The sequence below is a fragment of the Balaenoptera ricei genome, chromosome 8 (genome assembly GCF_028023285.1).
Source record: "Balaenoptera ricei isolate mBalRic1 chromosome 8, mBalRic1.hap2, whole genome shotgun sequence".
NCBI classification, from domain to species: domain Eukaryota; kingdom Metazoa; phylum Chordata; class Mammalia; order Artiodactyla; family Balaenopteridae; genus Balaenoptera; species Balaenoptera ricei.
Window position 1 is genome coordinate 112986392 of NC_082646.1, and position 22907 is coordinate 113009298.

At 61.8% G+C, this 22907-nt stretch overlaps 1 protein-coding gene across 4 annotated transcripts in view; it reads right to left on the minus strand.

Annotated features, from left to right (window-relative positions):
* Positions 1-22300, minus strand: part of LSP1 (lymphocyte specific protein 1) — a 37711-nt gene extending 15411 nt beyond the window's left edge. The window contains exon 1 of one of the 4 annotated variants that reach the window (XM_059932338.1): positions 22218-22300. In XM_059932338.1, coding sequence (XP_059788321.1) covers positions 22218-22285 — 68 coding nt within the window. In that variant the 5' untranslated portion in view covers positions 22286-22300. Of the gene's footprint in view, positions 1-3126; positions 3293-8671; positions 9156-22217 lie in introns of those variants that run through there. The other 3 variants (XM_059932339.1, XM_059932337.1, XM_059932340.1) reach the window with 3 other exon arrangements.
* Positions 22301-22907: the final 607 nt, after the last annotated feature.

A 22907-nucleotide genomic window follows, 5' to 3' on the forward strand; every position in this document is an offset into this window, starting at 1 on the left:
CAGAGGCTAAGCTGCGGGTCTGGGGGAGACCGAAGGTTCCGAGCTGGGAGGAGGAGGGTGATTGGAGGGGACCTGAGGTGGGGAGCCCGTTGCCATCCTCGGGGTGAGCCGATGAGGCCCGCAGGGACCGGGCGTGGAGGGCCGGGAGGGATGGCTGTCAGTCACCCCGGCAGGAGGGAGGGCCCGGGCTGCCCGGGGAGGGGCAGCTGCTGGGCCTGGGAAGCAGTCCAGGCACTCCAGGGAGGAGAGGGCAGGCGTGCCAGGCTGTGGCTCTGCCCTGTCTCCCTGACCCTCCTCCCCAGAGTGAGACCTCAGGCCCAGCCTCAAGCTCCCCAGCCGTTAAAAGGGGTGCTGACCCACCGGGCAGGGTGAGAACTGAGACCACCCCCGAGGCGGGCCCAGCTCCCGCTTCCCCACGACTGGCACTGCCCGCAGACCTGTGTCCCCAAGAAGGAGGCCGCAGTCCCAGCAGGGGCAGGCCCGGCCCACACCCCGCCCCGTGTCCCTCTTGGCCCTGTGAGCAGGTCACATGCGGGAAGCCTCCCTGGATGAGGGGACAGCTACCTGCAAAGCTGGCTTTCCCCACAACCGCAGAGAGGACGGCACCCCAAAGGGCGCAGGCCAGGGCGGCTGTGTCTCCAGGGCAGCGGGCCCGGAGCTGGGGGGAGGGGCGCAGCCACAGCCTCTGGGAGCCCGAAGCTAGCACGGGAGAGGCCAGCCCTGCAGGGGTTCGTGCGCCCCGAGGCTGCAGCACCCTAGGGCGACCCAGAGATGAAGGGCAGAGCATCCCGCCCGCGCCAGGACTGCAGCTGCTCCCCAGCCCCGAGGGAGGGGAGGGCTCTGGGACCTGGGCCGGCGGGCGGCCCGGGGCCGAGGCCAGAGCAGCCTGTGGGTGGGGCCTGTTCTGCGTCAGCCCAGACCCCAGCCCGCCGGCACTGCCTCCTGCCCCGGGGGGGCACCGCCCCCTCCTCACAGCGGAGTATCGCAGTGTGGCCTCCGTGCCCAACACCCCTTCGTCTTCTCCCAGTGGGGCAGTTCTTGGGGGGGCCTCTCGTTCGGGGGAACCCCTAGCTGCCCTGCCCAGAGCCCCCAAAGGCAATGACTCCCTCCTGCACGACTTTCCAGCCAGCCCCGGGGCAAACTGGGGAGGCTGCCTCTGACTCAGCCCTCCAGCCACCAGGGACCCTCGGGCCAAGTCCCCGTCCCCGTCTCCTCTGGGCCTTCACCCCACTGGCCCCTGGGGGCCATGTCTGCCGGCTCCAGACCCCGCTCAGCTGGGGCGGTTCCACCGCCCGGTTCTTGGCTGGCTCAGCACCCCACTTTAGAGCTGACGAGAAGGCGGGAGGTGATGCTGCAGGGCCTGGGGTCTCCCCTGGGAAGGGCAGACGGGGGACCACAGCCGCCCCGTCACCGCTCCGGCCTCCCTCCCCGGGCCGGGCTACCCCGGACGACACCCCGACATCTGCCACCTGCTCCACAGCCCCCCAGCCAGCCCAGCCAGCTCCCCTCAGCCTGCCTGGGATGACCTCTGTCCTCCCGTTCGTCCATCCCCAGGGCCTCTGGCTCCGCATGCCCTTCCCTCTCCCCCCCTTCCCTCCCCCTCCCTTTCTTTGCCAGCACTTTGTTTTGCCAGGTGCTAGGGACCCAGAGATGGGTGACATTTCCTCTGCCCTTACAGATCTTAGAGGCTGCCAGGAAAACCAGTGCTGACCCCACAGTGTGGCTCGAGGGCCCCAGAAGAGGACCCCTATTCCAAGTTTTATTTTGGGGGGAGCCACTGGCAAGAGGTCCTCTCAGGTGAGGGGCACCTGTGCCTGCACCCAGCCTGGAGGGACAAGGGGCCACGGTGGGAGGAGGTCCTCGGAGAGAGGAAGGTGGCCACTAGAAGACACGATGAGGGGGATCGTGGCCAAGGGAGGCGGAGACGGACGGGGCACAGTAGACAGAGCCGGGACCCCCACCACAGCCCCGCCTCTCTCTCCCCATCCTCCCCCGGGGTCCAGAGGTGAAGCCCACCCTCTACCGTGTGACCCACCGTCCCGGTACCTCCCAGACAGGTGCACCCGTCTCCTGCCTCCCCACCTGCAGGAGAGAGTGGTGTGGGAGGGGCCTCTGTTCCCATGGATTCCGGCTCCACATCCTGCTCCAGACCTGCCCAGTCCCAGACCTGTTCCAACTCCCTCATCTGGAGCGGCTTCCCCATTCCCCAGTGCTGCCCGCCTGCTGCACACCCCGTGCAAGACCCCACCCTGCCCTCTGGATGGGACCCCATCCCTCCTTCAGTAGCTGCTGCCCACCGTGCGGTGCCTGACCCTTGGGTTCTTGCTGCGTCCTTCTCCCCAGACCTGGGACGCAGCGGCCACCTCGGGACCCACGCAGCCCCCGGGGGACCAGGCTCTGATGCTGGTGGGGGCGACAGCAGGGCAGGCCTGCCCGTCACACCACTGGCCCCAAAGCCGTCCAGGCTGGTCGGGTGGACCCCCCCGCACCCCCCCAAACAGCCAGACGGGAAAGGTGCCCAGCCGGAGTTCACTGCCACCCCGGCGCCCACGCACTGGCAAACGGCCCTGCCTAAGGAGTCTGTGACCCTCTTCGTGGGGCTTTACCCCCTCTCACTGCTCGGCCCTACAGAGCCTCACGCCTTGGGCCCCGAAGACCCCACCGAGCCGGGAAAGTGGGCATGTGGCCCCTGAACCCCTCTACCTCAGGCTTCCCCTGGGTCCTCAAGGCTGGGTCCCCAGAGTGGGGTCCAGAGCGGAGCTGAATGTCCCGCTGCCCGCCCTGTCACCTCCCTCTGGCTGGATGGCCTACCTCTTGTGATGGGCTCCATGGTCGGCCTCCTTGCCTTGGCTCTTCTACATCTCTGCCCCCATTTGCTCAGACCAGCCTGCCCATCTGGGCTTGGGGTGGCCGCATGCCTGTGGCCGGCGCTGGCCCCGCGCTCGCCGCTCCTCCCTCTGCCCTGTGCCCCGCGCACACGGGTCTTTCCTTTCCCCTCCGAGTCACTGACCGCAGCGCCGCAGGGGCCTGGGCCAAATGCCGCGGCAGCCCAGGAGACCTCCCTAGGCGCCCCCGCCCCATCCTTCACATCAGTGAGTCGCCCTGCCCACCCCTACGCCTACACACTGCATCACCCGGGCCGACCTCCGGGGGACGGGACCCGGGGGCTGACCGCACAGCACCAGCTCCAGCCGCATCCCCGGGCCCGGCCCAGTCTCCTCCTGGCGCCGGACGGCCCTGCAGGAGAGCCGGACGCTGCCGAGCCCAGCTGGGACTGCCTGGCACAGCCCTCGGAGCGCTCACGAGGCCAGGCCCTGGCACGCTCCAGGACACGCGACCGGTGGCTGGCACCGGCTGGAGCCTCTGCCACCCCCGCCCCCTCCTCCTGTGCGGAGCCCCAGGTCCACCTCCCACTCCCCAAGGCCCCACACATGGCTCTCCCCGCGGTCGGCACCCAAGGGGGTCTCCTCCTCAGCCGAGTCCCGGGGTCTGCACATCGTCCAGACCTGTCTGCCCACCTGGGCAGGAGGTGCAGCCTGGCACCTGACCACCTGTCCGTCTGCTCGTGGCTCCGCCCTCCCAGAGATCCCTGGGCCCCCAGGTGCACAGAGCAGAGGGACCCTCCCCCTGAGGCCTCCACACCGTTTCTGCCACCGGAGCCCCCAACACCCAGCCCCCAGCCCCCCCTTCGAGGTGCTCCTTCATCCCTGACCCCTTGGGATTGATCATTCTGGGGGTGCAGGGGCTTTGCCGTTGGACCGGCCCTAATTCACTCTTTGTCATGCCACCCCTGGCTGTGTGTCTTCTGATTCTGCAGACCCTGTTGCCTGTCCCCCAGGGCGGGGGCAACACCCCACCCTCCCCGAGTCTCAGCCTCCCTGCCCACACAGATGGGGGCATGGAGTCAGCCTCAGCGGTTCTGTGGGGCGCTATGCTTCTGGATGTCCCACCAGACCCTGGTCCTCTGTCCCCAAAGTCTTGGCCAAGAGCTAGGGGCTCGGCCGGAACGACCCCATTAAAGGGACAAAGTGACCCCTCAACAGGCAAGGAAACTGAGGCTCAGAGACGCAGCGTCTCATTGGGGGCCCCCCACCCCAAGGAGGCACAGCCAGCGTCCCAACCCCGCAGCCCCTGGGTCACCATCCAGGAGGGCCCAGCCCAGGAATGGGATGCCGCCTCGGGGCCCCCCAGCCTCCTTCCGTCTCCTCACTGGGTTTTCCTCTCCTTCTCTTCCCTTTTCTCCCCTTCTTCCCTTCTCTTACCTGCCTGCCCTCCTGCACCTTCCCGGGAGGATCGCCGCAGGCAGTCGCCAGTGCTGCCCTCACCCCCCCGTACTCGGTGCCCACTCCACGCGGCCCCCGGGGGCCCCTTCCTTCATCTGCAGCCTGGGGTTCCCAGGACCCCTTGAGCATCCCCACCTCCTGCCTCGTCCAGCCCCTCCTTTGCTGCCTCTCCCCCCTTTGGACCACTGTCCTGTCCCCTGCCCTCATCCCGTCCTGTCCCCACACGTCCCCTTTCTGTCTTCACAGGGGCCCCGCTGCCCCTTGCCCTCTCCACCCTGTCTTCCCCCCACTTCCTCCACCCACCACCGGGAAGGACACAGCCCGGCGGGAGAGCCTCAGGGTCCACAGGGCACACCCCAGCCGCAGCCTCACCTCCACAAGCCTTAGGACCTCCCTGCCCGTCATGGGCAGCAACCGTCCCTCATGGCCCCGGCACCCTCGCCTTCCGGGGTGGGCCGGGGTCTGGTGCCACCCAGCGCCCATCTGCAGTGGGTCAGCCCCTGGCCACCAACCTGTGCTGAGCCGCTCTGAGCCCAATGAGGTGTTCCTGGGGCCCACACCCTGTCCAGCCATCCCTCAGGGCCCAGGAGCCATGGGGCACCCTCTCGAGGCTCTGGCGGGGACAGGGGCGCCAACCCCCAGGTGCCCGGTGCACGCTGGCCGCCGCTCACTTGCTGCTCTGTCCCACTCTGGTTTGCGGGCCGGGGCTGGAGTCTGGCCTGAACCTCAGCGCTCTGGGCTCCGGCCCTGACACCCTGCCCAAGGGGCTGGGCCACTTGGTCCCTGTACCCCCTGCTGCTGGCTCACCCGGGCTCCCAGGGCAGTACCCGCTCTGAACGACAGACCACCCGGACCCGTGGCAGCACCGCCCACCAGGCGCCCAGCCTTGCCAGGGCAGGGGCCACCCCACCCCCGGATGCGGGCCCTTGGGTGGGCCCAAAGCAGCCACGCCCCTCCGACACTGTAGTTTCAGGCCTGGCTTCCCCCAGTCCCCTTGGGCCAGCCCAGCACACAGCCGGCCCCATCCCTTGCCCTCTTGCCACTCCGGGCTCCCTAGAGGCCTCCTGGGACAGGCTGGCCAGGGTGGGAGAGCCAGGCATGGAGATCACCAATGTGTCCGAGGTGGATGTGTGCTGGGAGCAGGGGGCGGGGGGCTCCTCTGGCCCCTAGAGCTTCCCCTGGGGGACCGGGAGCCCCTTGCACTGTGCCAGCTCAGCCCCTACCTTACAAAGCCAGGCCCTTGAGGACTGTGTGACCCTGGCAGGTGGCCCCGAGTCCAGCGCCCTCTGGAAGTGAATGGACCCAGGGTCCCCTCGCTGCCCTCCGACGGCCCCTAACACTGGCCGGGCCCAAGGGGGGCCTGGGGAGAGGCTTGAATCCCCCAGGGTGGCTGGAGGGGTCCGGGAGTAACTCCCAGCCACCTGGGAAGGGTCAGAGGCTGGCATGGGGGCACGTTGGCTGGGGAGGGGGTCAGCCCTGGGGTCCGGCGGGTCCGGGAGTAACTCCCAGCCACCTGGGAAGGGTCAGAGGCTGGCATGGGGGCACGTTGGCTGGGGAGGGGGTCAGCCCTGGGGTCCGGCGGGTCCGGGAGTAACTCCCAGCCACCTGGGAAGGGTCAGAGGCTGTCATGGGGGCACGTTGGCTGGGGAGGGGGGTCAGCCCTGGGGTCCGGCGGGTCCGGGAGTAACTCCCAGCCACCTGGGAAGGGTCAGAGGCTGGCATGGGGGCACGTTGGCTGGGGAGGGGGTCAGCCCTGGGGTCCGGCGGGTCCGGGAGTAACTCCCAGCCACCTGGGAAGGGTCAGAGGCTGGCATGGGGGCATGTTGGCGGGGGAGGGGGTCAGCCCTGGGGTCCGGCGGGTCCGGGAGTAACTCCCAGCCACCTGGGAAGGGTCAGAGGCTGGCATGGGGGCATGTTGGCGGGGGAGGGGGTCAGCCCTGGGGTCCGGCCCTGCCAGCCTAAAGCCTCCTGCGGGGCATTCAGGTGGCCGCACGGCCGCAGCCCAGAGTGAGCCAGACTTAGACGGGGGATACGGGCGGGGCGGGAGGACGAGTTCCCTACTGGCCCATAGGGTCGCTTTTAATCTGCTTAAACTGGATTCAGTCTACACCCCAGCCACTGCTGGCGCCCGCAAACCCTTGCGGCGCTTGTCACGGAGGGGACGGCGCCCCCTCTGCCGTCCCCCTTCCCCTGCACCCAGGCGTCCGAGGTGAGGGACTGGGGTGAGGCAGGGGGCGGGGGGGGGGCGGGTTCCCCAATCCCAAGGGGACCTGGGGCGACTCATAGCCTCTCTGAGTCTTGTTTTCTGTTGCCAACCGGGGACAAGGGGCCCGTCGGCCGGCAGACCCATTAGATTCAGGAGAGAGGGTGGCAGGAAGTCGCGTCTGTGTGTGGTACATGAGCGTGTAGCCCCGCCGGCCGCTGGGTCAGGGGCCTGGAGCGCGTGCGGGTCCATGCGTGTCGTTGGAAGCATCAGCACGTGCAGGGGGCTTTGCTCAGCGTGGCCAGACGGCCCGACGCGCTCCGCGACTCTTCACGAGGGACCCTCGCGTGCGCCCCTCCCCGCCCCCCCCCCCCCCCGCCCTCCACAGCGGGAGTTCCCAGGGAGTTCAGAGGGAGGCTGCCTCCTGTCCCTGCCCCGGCCGGCCACCTGCAGGCCCACCTGCCCCCGTCCAGGTCTTCGGGGCTTGCGCCCGAGCCTGTCCCCACCCTCAGTCCAGCTGCACCCTCTGAGCCCCACTGGCGCCTCCAGCTCGCCCCAGGCTCACCCAAATCAGCAACCTGGCACCAGGTCTGGGAACTGAGCCAAAGCCATAACTGGACGGATGCTTGTGACAACGGATGCTTGTGCACACGGCCAGGCCCTGGGGCTCTCCCTGCACCACCCCCCAGTGGGCTGGGCAACGCGCCCCCACGGCTTCAGTTTCCCCATTTGTCACGTGGCACTGGGGAGCCCCGGGGACTGACCCAGCAGGCATTCCTCTGTTCCTGGACCACAGGCTGGGGACAGGGGGACAGCAGTGACTCCTGGGAAGGCACATCCCAGCTGACAGGAACGAGAGGTCCCACCTGAGACACGTGGATTGGGCAGGTGTGAAGCCCAGGAGACCCAGGGGGGTCTGCCTTCTCCACGGGCAGAGCAGGGCCCCAAGGGAGCACGCCCAGCAGGGCCCCCTCAAACCCTCTCTCTGGTCCCCACCGTGGGGTCGCAGCCCTAAGGCCAGGCCAGGGTGGGGCAGGGAGAGAGCCGTCCCTCCGTGACTGCAGAGACCCTGCTGAAGGGGCCCGGGCGGCTCTCAGCTCTCCTCAGAGGCTGCTAAGCCCACCTGCACACCTTGCCCCCCCTCCCCCCAGAGTCAGAGCTAGGGTGGAGTGGGGATGCTGAGGGACGCCCGTCCCCCTCCAGGAGCTGGCAGTCTGCCCAGCACGTGCTATGCCGTCCGTCCAGCACGTGCCATGCCGTCCAAGGGGGCAGGGAGCAGGCCCGCAGGCCTGGCAGAAGAGGGCAGTCCTCCAAGCTCAGGAGAAGCCGAGGCGGGCTGCATGCAGGAGGCAGCGTTTCCGCTGGGCCTTAGATGCCTGGAAGGGTGGAGGAGGAGGAAGGGCATTGCAGGTGGCTCAGAGGGAGGCGGGGAGACGCCCACAGTGCACAGTGGCTGTGAGCCCGCCTGTGGCACTTTGCTTCTGCTCTCTTTCCAGGACTCTGTGAGGCAGGTGCCACCACACCCCGACTTTACAGAGGAGGGAACAGGCCCAGAGAGCACCGGGCACTGGCCCGTGGCCCAAGGATGCAGGAGCCAGGATTCCAGCTCGGGAAGATCCGGCTCTGAGGCCCAAGCACTCACGTGGCCCGCGGCCCCTTCCACGCTGGGCTGGTGCCCTCGGGGCCGGGGTGGTGAATGTGGTACTAAGTCCAGTTTCATCATCTGTAAAGTAAGGGGTGACTGGACAGTCCCCGAGGGCCTGCTGGACCAGAGGAGGCCTCGGAAGCCGTGGTGGGGCCACGCTCTTCACCCGGGGAGCGCTGAGCCTGGGCAGAGACCCAGGGCCCGGGGAAGGGTCTTCGAGCAGAGAGTGGCCACTGCCTGAGGCCCGGCGGTGCAGGTGGGAGAGGAGGACGCGATCTTGGGGGCGCAGAGGAAGGGACGGGCCCTCGTGCACGCGCCCACACGCACGTGCACACGCCAGGCCCACAGCCTGGTGCGCTCCACACCCTGCCCGCGGCACGGGGGCCGCAGAGCTGCCGGGCTGGGGCCAGGCTCCTGGGGGAGGCTGGGGAGGCCCACGCCCAGGCAGCCCAGGCTCCGCGGTGCCAGTCCTCCGTGGGTGGCAGCAGCGCGGGCACCCTGCCCTGCCCTCCGCGCCCCAGCCTGGGCGGAGGGACCTACCTCAGGAGGCTCTCCAGGCCCTGTTTGCTAGAATTCCTTCTCAGGAGCGCAGAGCTGCTCATGACGCTGGCGGCCGCCCGCCTGGCCGGCGACCTGGCCTGACCCCAGCCCTGGGGACGGGACGCTGCGGCTGCTTCTTCAAAGGCTCCTGCCTGCGGCCCTCTGCGGCTGCCCTGTTCCCTCCGCTCCTCCTGCCACTGGGACCCTCTCCCCTCCGCTTTCTCTCCTTCCCCCTTTCCCTCCTTCTTGCTCTGTCTCTCCCTCTGGCTGGCTGGCCGGTCTCTGGCTCTGACACCCCCTCCCCTGTCTCCTCTCTCTGTCTGCTGGTCTGTGACCCTCCGTCTGTCTGTCCTGGCCCCTGGGGGTCTCCTGGGCCAGCTCCCCACTGGCTGCCCCCGGGCTGTCCGAGTGCCCCTCTGTCCCTGCCTCTGCGGCCTCGCGGACTCTGGGTCTCTCGGCCCCTCTCCTGCTCCAGGACGCCTAGCAGCTGCTTCCCGTTGGTTCCCCCCAGCCCCCTTCTCCGCCCCCCTCGGTCTCCTCCACCTCCACCTCCCCCTCCTTCTGAGACTAGTAAAAATGTCAGAGAGAAAACCCTCGCAGCCCAGCAGCCTGGGGGCTTAGCAGGACCTCAGAGGCCTGTGATGGGCAGGCGGCAGCCTCCCTCCCTCCTCCTCTGCCGCCTCCCCCCTCCCCTGCCCTGGCCACCTTGGCGGCCGCTCCCTGCCTTACACGCTCCTCCCTCCTGCATCCCATCTCCATCCGCTCACTGGTGCCTGGTCCCCCACATCTGCGTCCCCATCCCTGCCCGCCTCTCCCCTTGCCCAGCCCTGGCCCAGCTGCTCTCTGGCCCTCTCCCCTGCCCTGCCCAGCCCGGCCCGGGGCCCTTGCTCCTTCCTCCGTTGCCCCTCGGCCTCCCTGGTCCCACACTCGGCCCCTCTCTCCTCTCTTTTCCCCTCTGGTGTCTCTCTGTCTCTATCTCTGTCTCCCTCCTTCCCTCCCCCTCCCTTCCTCTCCCCTCCCTTCCTCTTCTCCCTCCTCCCCCTCCCTCCTCTCCCCTCCCTCCCGTTCTCCATTTTCCCTTTGTTTCTTTCCAGCCCTCTGCTCCTGTTATCACCTCACGGGGGAGGCCGGGGCACCCCAGGAATCCTGTCTGCTCCCCAGTGGGGAGGCTGCTGCCCTCCCCCGTCCCCTGCCAGAAGGCACTGGAAGGTCGGAGCAGCGACACCCCGCAAGGCAGAGGCCAACACAGCCTCTCCCGTCGGGATGGGAGAGCCATGCTCCCCAGAAGTGGCCAGTGGCACGAGGTCGGTGCGGTGGCCTGGCCAGCGGCCCCCCTTGCCCCCGGGCTCTGGCCAAGGCCCCAGGAGGAGCAGCCCAGCCCACTGTTTCTCCGGTTGGGCTGAGTCGCCGTGACTCACTGGAGAACACGCGAGGCGAGTGGCCGGACCAGGGAGGGACCAGACTCGGGCTCGCTCGCTGACACTCGCCGAGGGCCAGCTCCTTGCCGAGCTTTCTCACGTCCAGGAGCTCACGGGGCTCGCCAACGCCCACAACCACCCTGAGAGGCAGACGCCACCGTACCTGTGTCCCAGACGGGGAAACCGAGGCTCAGACTAGTACCCGAGGTCGGAGAGCAGGGGCCCAGCACAGCCGGGACCAAGCCCAGCTGCCGACAGCTGGCCACCACAGCACTGGCCCGGCCACCTCCCTCCATCCCACGGCCGCAGAGGAATGGCCCTCTTGCTTCCCCAGCTAGTCCGACCTCTGGCTGTGCCAGGCGGTCAGGGCCAGTGAGCACCTGCGGATGTGTGAGTGGACAAAGGGTCAGGTTAGGCTCAGACCAGCAAGCAGGTGGACATATGGGTGAATCCCTGTGTGTTGGAGGGGGCAGCAGCGTCAGAAAAATTCCACGTGGCCCAGAGGTCCCAGTGACTCAGGTGGTGGCTGGCTGGTGAAGACTTTGTGGGGGTCGGGACGTCCAGCTCAGACGCCCCCCCCACGTAACAGGCTGTGTCCCGTGGCCCACAGCCTGCCCCTCCCCCCGCACAACCCAGAGGAGCCAGAGAATGTGGGGTGTGCCGCCGAGAACAGCTGTGCCCACTACCCGTCCCCAGCCTCCAGCCAGAGCTGCGGAGACCTCAGGATTCTGGTGGGAGGAGGAGGAGGGAGGAGGGAGGGCGACGGGGCCAGGCCTCAAGCTGAGCCAGATCGCCCAGGGAAAGTAAGCTTGTGTTTCATTTCCATCTCAACCTGCCCATCTCCTCCTTGCCTGCTGCTCTTGGTTCCGGAATCCCAGTCACAGACAGCCAGGCACAAAATGTGCCAAAGTATATTCTGGTTCAAAAGAAGGAAAAATATTTCCACAGGGTAGAGGGCTGCCTTGGGGTGGCAGGAGTTTCCTGTCACGAGAACTTAAATAGAGTTGCACGATTATTTATCAGACTGATGGGTGGGAGGTAGCAAGAATAGATCTTTAAATGCAGTGGTCAGGATTCAGTTTTGCAATTAGGGCATATCCCAACAGGAACAATAGGGCAGAGTATTTGATGTCAACTGTACCATTATTTATCCATCCATCCATCCATTTACCCACCATTCACCCATCATCCATCCATCCTCCATCCATCCATCCTCCACCCATCATCTATTGATCCATCCTCTATCCATCCATCCATCATCCATCCATCCATACTCCATAAGTCCATCCATCCATCCATCCATCCACCCATCCATCCATCCTCCATCCATCCTCCATCCATCATCAATCCATCCTCCATCGGTCCATCCATCCTCCATCCATCCATCCATCCTCCATCCATCCATGCACTCCATCTGTCCTCTCTATACAGCTATCTGATTTTCCATGTATCATCTATGAATCCATCAATTTCTCAATATATCTATCCACTCAATTGTCCATGTAAACAATATATTCTTCCGTCAATTCATTCAATCCATTCAATACATATATACCCATGTCCATCCCTATCTCTTTACATTTCTTCATTGAGCAAGTGTCCACCCACCCACCCACTCATCTATCCCTCCATTCATCCATCCATGTACATACCCATCCATCCATCCATTTATTTAAATGCCTTAATACATGTAAAACACTTAAAAGAAGCATTTAGCTAGTCATCCACCTATCCTGAGCATAATATCTACTCAATATGTTAATTACTACTATCTATGTATTCATCAATTTGTATATCTATTTGCCCATATATACAACTGGTGAACTATTTGTTCATTCTTTAATACATTCTTCTATCTCTCCAAATATTCTACTGTCCTCACATTCATCTAAATATTTTACTATTTATCCTTCCCATTCATAGATCCATTCATATATCTGCCTATTCATCCATCCGTATGTCTAACCATCTTCCCACCTAGCAAGTCAGACATCCAATTGTGCATGAATACATATATGTTTGTCCTGCCATATACATAGTTGTCCATTATTTTGCCCATAAGGCCATCCAAATGAGTTAATACTTAAAACAGTTGTTGGAACAGTAAATTGTCAATAAATGTTAGTTACTGTTATTTTCATTCATCTATTCATTCATCCATATCTCATCCAAACAACCACCTAGTCATTCATCTCTAAATTTATCTTTATATATTTTTCCACTTATCCATATATTTTTAAACAAACTTATTGAATGTTGACTGTATTCACTTTTTAGGTGCTGGAGTTTAGAATTAGCAAAGTTCCTGTTCTCACAAAATGACATTTAGTGGGAATAAAAAAAATAAACAAGGAAATATATATTGCAATATATCAGATGATGGTAAATGCTATAGAAGATGGAATTCAGGGTAAGAGGATATGGAGTTATGGAAGGGGTTGATATTTTATATATGAGAGTCAAAGAAAACCTCATGGGGAGGAATAAGCCTTTCCTTTTTTGTAAAGAGACTTGGGTACAATAGCTCCGTACATCGATGGAAGAAGGTGTTCTAGGAAAAGAGAACAGTGAGTGAAAAATCCCTGATTTAGGTCTGACTCTTCACCAATTTATCTCTTCAATAGTTCATCCAGCACCAAGTCATACATCTATTTACTCAGTATCTGTCTTCCTATTCTTCTGTCTCTTTCTATATTTGCCCATCTGTTCATCTAAAACTCTACCCATTACCCAATTACATCTATATTCATCTGTCCAGTCGTTTATCTATAACATTCCATTATCTACCCATCCACCAATTCATAATTCCACTCCGTGTGTCCATACACCAATTCATCCATCCATCCATCATCCATCTATCCATCTACCCATTCATTCATTCATGCATCCATCCACCTATTCATCCACCCATCATTCATCTATCCAACCATCTATCCATCCATTCACTCATCTACCCATATATCCACCCATTTATCCACCCATCATCCACCTGTTCATTCACTCAACCTCCATCTATCCAACTATTCATTCATCCATCCATCCACCCATCCATCCATCCACCCATTACATATCCACCCATCCAATCACCCATCCACCCATCTATCCACCCGTTAGCCATCCATCCATCCATCCATTCACTCATCCATCCATCCATCCAACCACTAATCCATCATCCATCCATCCACCTATCCACCAATCAATTCACACATTATCTATCCAAACATCTCTCCATTCATACATTTATCAATCCATTCATTCACTCATCCATACATACGTACACACATACATCACCCATCCATCTATCCATCCATCTGCCCATTATCCATCCATCCATCCATTCACCCATTTACCCAAAATTCATCTATCCAATCACCCGTCCATCCACCCAACCATCCATCCACCCATCCACACATCCATCCATCCACCCATCTATCCAATCACCCGTCCATCCACCCAACCATCCATCCACCCATCCACACATCCATCCATCCACCCATCCATCCATCCACCCATCCAGCCATCCACTCATCCACCCATCATCCATATATTCACCCATCCGTCCACACATCCATTCATCCATCCATCCATCCATCCATTCATTCCTTCATTCACTCATTCATTCATCCACCTACCCATACAGTCATCCATCCATTCATCGACCCACCCATTCATCCACCCATCATTCATCAGTCCATCTATTCACTCATCCTTCCATCTATCCATCCATCCACACATCCAACCATGCACTCGTCCATCCATCTATCCACTCATCCACCCATCCACCCACCCATAATTCTCCATCCACCCATTCTCCATCCCTTCATTCATCCACCCACCCATCCATCCATCCATCCATTACACATCCATCCATCCATCTACCCATCCATCCACCCATTAACCATCCATCCATCCATCCATCCATCCACTCATCCACCAATCAATTCACACATTATCCATCCAAACATCTCTTCATTCATACATTTATCAATCCATTCATTCACTCGTCCATACATACATACACACATACATCACCCATTCATCTATCCATCCATCTGCCCATTATCCATCCATCCATCCATTCACCTATCCATCCACCCATCCATTTACCCAAAATTCATCTATCCAATCACCCTTCCATCCACCCAACCATCCATCCACCCATCCACACATCCATCCATCCACCCATCCATCCACACATCCATCCATCCACCCATCCATCCACCTACCCATCCACCCATCCATCCATCCAACCATTCACTCATCCATTCATCCACCCATCCAGCCATCCACTCATCCACCCATCATCCATCCATCCATCCATCATCCATATATTCACCCATCCATCCACACATCCATTCATCCATAATCCATCCATCCATCCATTCATTCCTTTATTCACTCATTCATTCATCCACCCACCCATACAGTCATCCATCCACTCATTCATCCACCCATCATTCATCAATCCATCTATTCACTCATCCCTCCATCTATCCATTCACCCACCCATCCATCCAACCATCCCACCATTCTGTACCCATTCATCTACCCACCATTCATCCATTCATCCACCCATCTATTCACCTAACCATCCACCCATCCATCCCACCATTCTGTACCCATTCATCTACCCACCATTCATCCATTCATCCACTCATCCATTCACCCAACCATCCACCCATCCATCCATCCATTCATCCACTCATCTATCCATCCACCCATTCATTCATCCATCCATCCACCTATCTACCCATCCATCCACCCATCATCTATCCATCCAACCATCCCTTCATTCTGTACCCATTATTCTACCCAACATTCATCTATCCATTCATCTATCCACTCATCCACCCACCCATCCATTCACCCGTTCATTCACTCATCCATCCATCCATCCGTCCATCTGTCCATCCTTCCATCCATCCATTCATTCATCCAACCATCTACCCATCATCCATCTATTCATCCACCCCTCATCCTTCCATCCATTAACACTCATCCATCCACCCATCTACCTATCCATCCGTCCATCATCCATCCATCCCTCCACCAACCTATATCCATTCATCCACCCATCCCTCTACCCACCACTCATCTGTCCAATCACCCATCCACCCATCCATCCATCCATTCACTCATCCCTCTGTCCATCCATCCACTCATCCATCCACCTATCCATCCATCCACTCATCCATTCACCCATCCACCCACCCACCCATGCATCCATCTTCCCACCATTCATTCATCCATCCATCTACCCATCCATTCACTCACCCATTCACTCACCCATCCATCCCTCCATCCATTCACTCATTCATCCATTCACTCATCCATCAATCCCTCCATCCATCCATCTACCTATCCATCCACCCATTCATCCACCCTTCATCCTTCCATCCATCCACTCATCCATTCATCCACCCAGCCACCTCTCTGTCCATCCACCTATCCCTCTACCCTTCATCTTTCCATGCATCTATTCACTCTTCCATCTATCCATCCATTCACTCATCCATCCACCCACTCATCCATCCACCCATCCATCTACTAACAATTTATCTATCCAATCACACATCAATTCCGCCATTATTAGTCTATCCAACCATCCATTCATCCATCCACCCATCCATCCGTCCACCCATTCATCCACCCATCTGTCCCTCTACCCATCATCCATCCATCTACTCACTCATCCATCCACCCATCCATCCATCCCTCCCTCCATCCACCTATTGTCCATCCATTCATCCATCCATCATCCAGTTGTTCCTGCTTCCTACCTTTCTTCATCTACCTTTCCTTTCATTCACACTTTTCTCTCTTGTTGAGACTTTTGTTTTCCTTTTTTCTTTCTTCTGTGACTAAGACATGGTTCATAAGCTTGTGGCTGAAGAACATAAGAGAGCATACCCTCTCTACAGTAGGCTGAGTACCACAATAGAACTTAAATAGGGGCTGGAGAGGGAGGGATCTGCCCTCTTGTTCAGATGTTCTCAACACACACACACACACACACACGAGTCCACGCTTATAGAGCTGTATCCCAACGAAAGGTGCATTAAGCAGTGAGAGCCCATGGGGAGTGGGGTGCAGAAGAGAGGTCAGGGCTGTTGGTTTCAGTGGCTCCTGGGTGACTCCAAGTAGAGCAGTGTTTCCGAGTACTCATCTGTCTTATATGTGCCTGGGTCCAGCAAAGGGAGAGGAGCCAGGGTGGTGCAGTGGTGGGTATAGAGATGAAGCTGGGATTTGGGGAAGGTCTGGGACCAGGAGAAAGGCTGAAGACTTCTTTCCAGATTCCTCTAGAATCAACTAGCTAGCTGTATCTGTCCCAAGTCCCATTTATCTTTCGAAGGGAGGCAACTGAGAGAGGAGGAGAGGGTGAGCTGGCAGCCTTGGGACCTCAGAAGGGAAACCATCAACAAAGCAGTTTCCTCTCCCCAGGAAGGAAGGGGTACAGACACCTTCAGAGTGAGGGGCTTGTGTTTTTCCCTGGGAGCAGGAAGGAGCAGCTTCTGAGATCCCACCTGCCAGGCATAGAGCAGGGCAGTGACCCTCTGCCGGTCCTCACCAACAGCTCATGGGATAGTGGGGAAGCCGAGGCTGTACCCACCACTACTACCCCCCAGTTACTGTCACCCCCACCCTCTGCCGGCTGTCCCTGCTGACCTCTGCAAATGCCCACCCCCAGAGCTGGCCCTGTTCCAGGCTCTGAGGCCAGAGCCCCGAGGCCCTCCCACTGCTACGGAGTGAGGTGGACTCAGTTCCTAGGTTCCCAGACAGCCCCTCCCTGCCAGCCAGTGAGACCAGACAATGCTCCCCCCGCGAACCCCCCAACTCCCACCTTCCCAGCTTGGAGGCAGTTAGCTGACGGAGTTTGGACAGGCTGGCCTGACCCCAGGAAAGGGCCGGGGCTTTCCTCTCCCGCCACCGCCACCACCCCCCCCCCACCCCCCACACCTCTTATCTGTCTGTGTCTGGCACTGCAGGGCTGTGCTGGCTGGGCAGTGTTAGGAGGCCTGATTTCCTCAATCCTCTTATCTCCTATAAACTCCACACCCGCACAGGCCCCAGCCCCCTCCCTTCAGGCTCATGGGTATGGGGGAAGGGGCAGGGGCTGGGCTGGCTTCCCAACCATGGGCCTGGATTCCCATTTGGCCCAGCATCCCCTGGCCCTGCACCCCCAGCCTGTGCTTTCCCCTCTAAGTCTCAATTCATCATCGGCAGAGAGGGTCTGACTGTCTGCCTCGGCCGCACTCAGGGTTTGGGGAGTTTTGGGAACTCCCCTCACTGGTTGTCTTATGGCCCAGGGCCCTCCTAGAAAGAGGATCCCCAGATGCAAAGGGCTGGGGGCTGGGGCCTGAGAGAGAAGCTGAGGGCTCCTTTCCAGGTGGCTCTGGAGAGGACCAGCTCACTATGGCCATGCCAAGTCCCATTTCTGCTTTGGAGGAGGTCCCTAGGGGTGTCTTCTGAGCTGTGCCCTATTCGGGGTGGCCCTCGTCTTCATGGAAACCTCGGGAGCAGCAGTGGTGGGGTTATTGAGCGCCTGTGAGGGGCTTCCCCAAATCCCACCCCTTCCCTAAATCCCATCTCTTCCCCAAATCCCACCCCTGGGTCACCCTGAGTCCTAGCTGGGTCGCAGGGGGCCTGGGCTCCCCAAAGAGCCCCTGCAGGGAAGCAGCGTTAGGAAACACATTCTAGCAGCAGGTTCAGCCCTTAAGCCTCAGCTTCTGCCCCTGGAAAGGGAGGCCCTAGCACCTGCCTCACTGGCTGTTCAGTGAGAACCTTGGCTTGCAGAGCTTGGCGAGGCTGGCGTGGCTGAGTGAGTGCTGCGTACCTACAGCTCTGACTGTGTACATGGGGAAACTGAGGCCTCAGGGGCAAGGCTCGGTCGCTCCAGAAAGTACTAGGCCAGGTGCAGCAGCCGGTGCCGTGTGCCCTGGGGCTCTGTGCCCACCCGCCTCCTCCCCCCTGCACCTGGAACTCAGAGCCCAGGAGAGCAAAGGCAACACTCACGGCCCCACCCCTGCCAGCTCCAGGGGCCTCTTGCTGCTGCCAGGACCTTCCTCTTCCCCACTGAGGGCTGGCCCATCGCTCTGGCACCCTCTGAGGGATGCTGAGGCAGAGGCAGGCGGGGGAAGGGGGGTCGTGGGGGGAGGGCAGCACTGCACAAACCCACAGTGCCACGCTGGGGGGCCCGCCCGTTCTGGCCCGGAGACCCTCATGGCTCTGCCCCGGTGGCTCCAGGGTTGTTTATGAGGAGACAAATGGGGACCAGGAAGGGGGCGGCCATGCAGGGAAGGGTTGCCGGCTTCCCAAATCAGCAGGGTGGGCCGTGCAGCGACTTCCCCAAGTGTGTGTCAAGGTCCTCTCCCTCTTCCCCACCCAAGGAGGGAATGGGAAGTGTCCAGATGGAGGCGGGAGGAGGCACAGGAGGAAGGCATCCATCATCTGGGCTGAGCCAGACCTCCCCCCTCCCCTGGGAAATTTCCAGGCCCCCGAGACCCCTGACGTGGGGAGGAGGAGACGAGGTCCACCTGGGGGTCCCAAGGCCTGACCCAGCTCTGACTGTTACCTCTGGGTCTGGACCCCGGGCAGGTCTGGGGAAGGAGCCCTAGCGTGCGGCCCCCAATCCCTCCACCCCATCAGCCCGCTGCCGGGGCCGGGGTCTCATGCCGCCCGGCTCCACCCGTCCTCCTGAGTGGCCTTTGGCACTGCCCGCTGCTCCAGGGCCGTGTGCCCGGCTGTACCAGGCAGTGCCGGTCCTGCTGAGAGGGCAAGCGGGTGGGAGGGCCACCAGGTACCTGGCTGAGTGGGCGGTTCCCACCAGTGGGTTTCCGCCCCTCACATGCCACAGGCTCCCTCAGGGGGACGGAGGCGTCCAAGGCCTCCCAGCTGGCTCAGCCCCTCCCTCCAGCTGCCAGCTGCCCGCAGCCCCTGCGGCCTCTCTCCTGAAGACCCTGCAGCCCAGAGGGCAAGGCCGAGAGGGTCTGCAGGGACTGATGGCCGGGAAAGGGATCCTGCCCAGGGTGGCCCTGCAAGTTGTCCCCACCCTGCCTGCCCCCTTAGCTCAGCACACGGAGGAGTGATTGAGGCAGCGTCCCCTGCGCACGGGGGCCACGCCCTGCCTGGCGGGCGGCCTGCCTGGCGGGCGGTGGTGATCAGAGGCCTGGGGGGGCAGGGAGACACCTGCTCACCCCATTCCCCCACCCCAGTCAGGGTCATCCAGGGCCAGAGCAGCCCAGCCCACCCGGGGCGGGTGCTGGAGAGGACAGACCATGCTCCATGCCGGCCCCCACCAGGGGCAGTGGCAGATGCGAAGGGAGCCTGGGGTAGCGACCACCCCGGGGGAGGGGAGGGAAGCCTGCAGAGGGGGTGGGGCGGCCAGGTAGGTTGAGGAAGGGCCTGTGCAAAGTCCGCGATGATTCCAGCACCTTCCAGAACTGGGAAGAGCTGGGAAGGCCAGATGGCGGGGGGAAGTGAGGTCAGGGTGGCCAGGGCAGGCTCCAGTGGCCGCCCTGGGGCACAGATTTTCACCGCTCCATGGTGAACGCTTCCACGCATGGGAAGACGTGGCCTGATGGCTTTTCAGAGAAAGAGCACGTGGCAGGGGCAGGGGTCTGGAGACCACCCTGTCATCCTGGCCAACCAGAGAGGGGCTGGCCTGGGGGCCGGCAAGCCTATCTCCAGATGGCAGCAGGAGTCCTGCATGGGTGCAGACAGGGGAAGGGCCCAGCGTGGTTCCGTCCGGCCTCGGCTAGGGTTGGGGTGCACATGGGGCCTCCGAGGGGTCTGGGGCAGTCCGAGGGGATGGCCCAACTTGGCCAGTTGGAGGGGCACGGCCTGCCCTGGATCCACAGACCTGAAAGCGCCCATGGGCAGCACATGGGGGGCAGGGGGGGAAGGGGGGCAGGTCTCACCTGCTCGGCTCCGACCCCAGCAGACCCTGGCTGTCCTGGGGGCCCCTGGGCGGGGCTTCCCAGCCTCAGTCCCCTGCCTAGGCATCGGGGACTTTCTCCCTCACCCTGGACAGGAAAATCCCCTCTTCCCTTAGTCACCTTGTGAAACGAGAACCCCACCCACCCTGGGTCTCAGTTTCACTCTGAAACGTCAGCGTCACATACCCCCTGTGGGGGTGACGTCGCCGGGGCGCCCAGGCTCCAGGGGCCGGGGTTGCATCCAGCCGGTTCTTCAACCGAGCCCCCGACGGACCCCGCACAGGTGCAGCCCGAGGCCCGGGGACAGGCACCAGCGAGCCGCCTGGACCTGGGCTGGCGGCCGCGCCCTCCACCGCCTCCTCCGTCTCCTCGGCATGCGCGACAGCTGGGAAGGGGGTCAAGGAGGGGGCCAAGGAGCGGGCAGGCCCTGCCAGGCCACTCAAGCCGTGCCCTTCTATGGGCATGAGGTGGCCGGAGGAGCCCAGGGCCGGACAGCGCTGACGTGAGGAGCCCTTTCTGAGCGGGGACACAGCTGTTCCCCCAGTCACCTGCTGTGTGTGGAGCGACCTGCCTCCCTGGAAGGACGGGGCTGTCTCTTCAGGGCACAGAGCCTGGGCTGTGCCCCCCTCCCCTCCTTGGCGGCGAGCGAGCAACGGGTCCCATCCAGCACGCCCTTCCCCCACAACAACAGCCCCCGGCCCGATCCCAGCTGCCCAGCCTCCCCACTCCCCCAGGGCTCGGCCCCCCGAAGCCCCCGCACCAGGTCCCCGTGGGATTCGGCATGGAGAAGACGACCTTCCTCCTCCCTCACACACACACACACACACACATGCACACACGCACACGCGCGTGCATGCACACGCTCACACCACACACGCTCACACCACACACTCGCACACGCACGCACGCACACACGCACGCACACACGCCCTGCAGGCCTTTCTGTCCTCCTCTCATTATCAATAGAAGCATCATCACAGAATCCGGTACCGCTGCCACCAGCCTCCAGCAGAAGAGCTGGGGTTGGAATCCACTTTGCAAGTCAACCGTGAGGCTGTGGGGAGCCCTGCCTTCGGGGGCTCAGCGGGGGTCCTAGTGGGCCCCCTTCCCCTCCTCTCCTCTCCCTTCACCCCCTCCCCCAGCAGCAGCTCTGGGGCAAGTGGGAGTCAGCCCCGGGCGGCTCCATCCCAGTCCTGTGGCTGCAAGCATCTCGCCTCCCCCAGTCTGGAGCCCCTGCTCCTTCCCTTCCGCTCGCCTGGGCAGAAGCCGGCAGCCCCTGCTGTCTTCCTCCTGGGCTGGTGGTCTCTCTCCACACAGCTCCCACCCCTGACTGTCAGAACAGGTGTCCCTCCACAAGCCCTGACCACTCCCATCTCTCTGGCACCTGCACCCTGGGGCAGTCGGACCCCCACGGTGTGGCTCAGCTTAGATGCCTGCCCTCGGCAGCCCCTCCCCCAGCCAGGGACCCCCCTCCTCTGCCCCTGCACAGGCCGGGGTGGGGAGGGGGCAGCGCGGGGAGCGCCCCATGGAGCACAGCTGCCTCCTGAGGAAGCCTGGGTCACACAGTTTCTCTGCCCAGCTCTGGCTGTGGCCACACGGCTGGTCCTTTTCACCGGCAAGCCTCACAGCCTCGGCTTGTGCCCCCTCACATCCCACCGCCAACCAACAGCGCCTGCCTGGCACTCAGAAGCTGCGGCAACCTCAGCCTCCATCAGCACCGGGAGGGGGCGGCCTGGGGGAGGGGGCCCGGCCAGGCCTCAAGCACAGGCTTTGAGGATCCCGAGGCAGAACATCCCCTCTTGGCCAGGCTTCCTGGCCTGGGGCCCTCCCCACCTCCTGCCCTCACGGCTTCGGCACTGCCTGCCCACGGCCTGGCTTCTTCCCCAGGTGTCCAGGCCGCATCCTGGACCCGTACCAGGCGTCCAGGCTTCCCGGTGCTGGGTCAGCATCCCACTAGCTGGTGGGGAACCCGGACTCTCCCAGTGAGGCCCAGCTGCAGAGGCAGACAGAAGAGGCGTCTACCTGCCCCGGGGTGAGACGGGGTCCCAGGAAGGTGCCCTGCAGGCTGTGTGCCTCCCCTGAGCCCCAAGGGTGCCACCGACCTCCAAGTTAAGCGTCCCCCCCACCGACAATGTGTCAATGCAGAGGTTTCTTGGGACCACAGCGCTCGCGCGGCCCGGCCCCGGGCCTTACCCTGTGCCTTCTTCCACCAGCAGTTCCTGGTGCTCCTCAGAGCCGGGGTGGCTGGGAGCTGCCGCCATCGGGCTGGTCCCTGCTGTGCGTGTGTGCTGCAGCTCTCGGCGCTTCCTGGGGCGGCTGCCCCGAGCCTCCCCTCACCCCCAGCCGGGTTTCACTTCCCCCTTCCGGAGGCAGGTTGAGGTTTGGAACATATCGGGGCTTGGGTTGGGGTGTTGTTTTTTAATCTGTTGCTGCAAGAGGAGAGAGAAAAAAAAAAAACAGCCATCAGGAAACGTTAAGCAAGTTGCAGGGGCCTGGAGGCCAGAGAGGCACCGTGTGGAGGCAGAGGTGGGCGCAGGGGCTGGGACGCCCGTGAGCCCCCCATGCTCCCCGGGGCCCTGCAGCCCTGGCCTCGAAGCCCACCTGTGCCTGGCTGGTGTCCCCGAGCACAGGGCGCCGTCCTGGTCCCTGAGCCTCCACGTTAAGCATGGTGACCTCTCTGGAGGGAGATGTTCTGGATGCGTGCCCACAGCTCGGACGCTCTAATCCCCGAGCCTCGGGCCATCGCCTGGCTCACCCCTCACTGGTCTGTGCTCTCCAGGCGATTTCTGGGGCCCGGCACGAGCTGCCCTGTCTGCAGGCCCCACGTCTTCCCTTACAGTTTTCTTTACTTTCCTGAACTCTTGCGGTCCCCAGTCTCTCTGC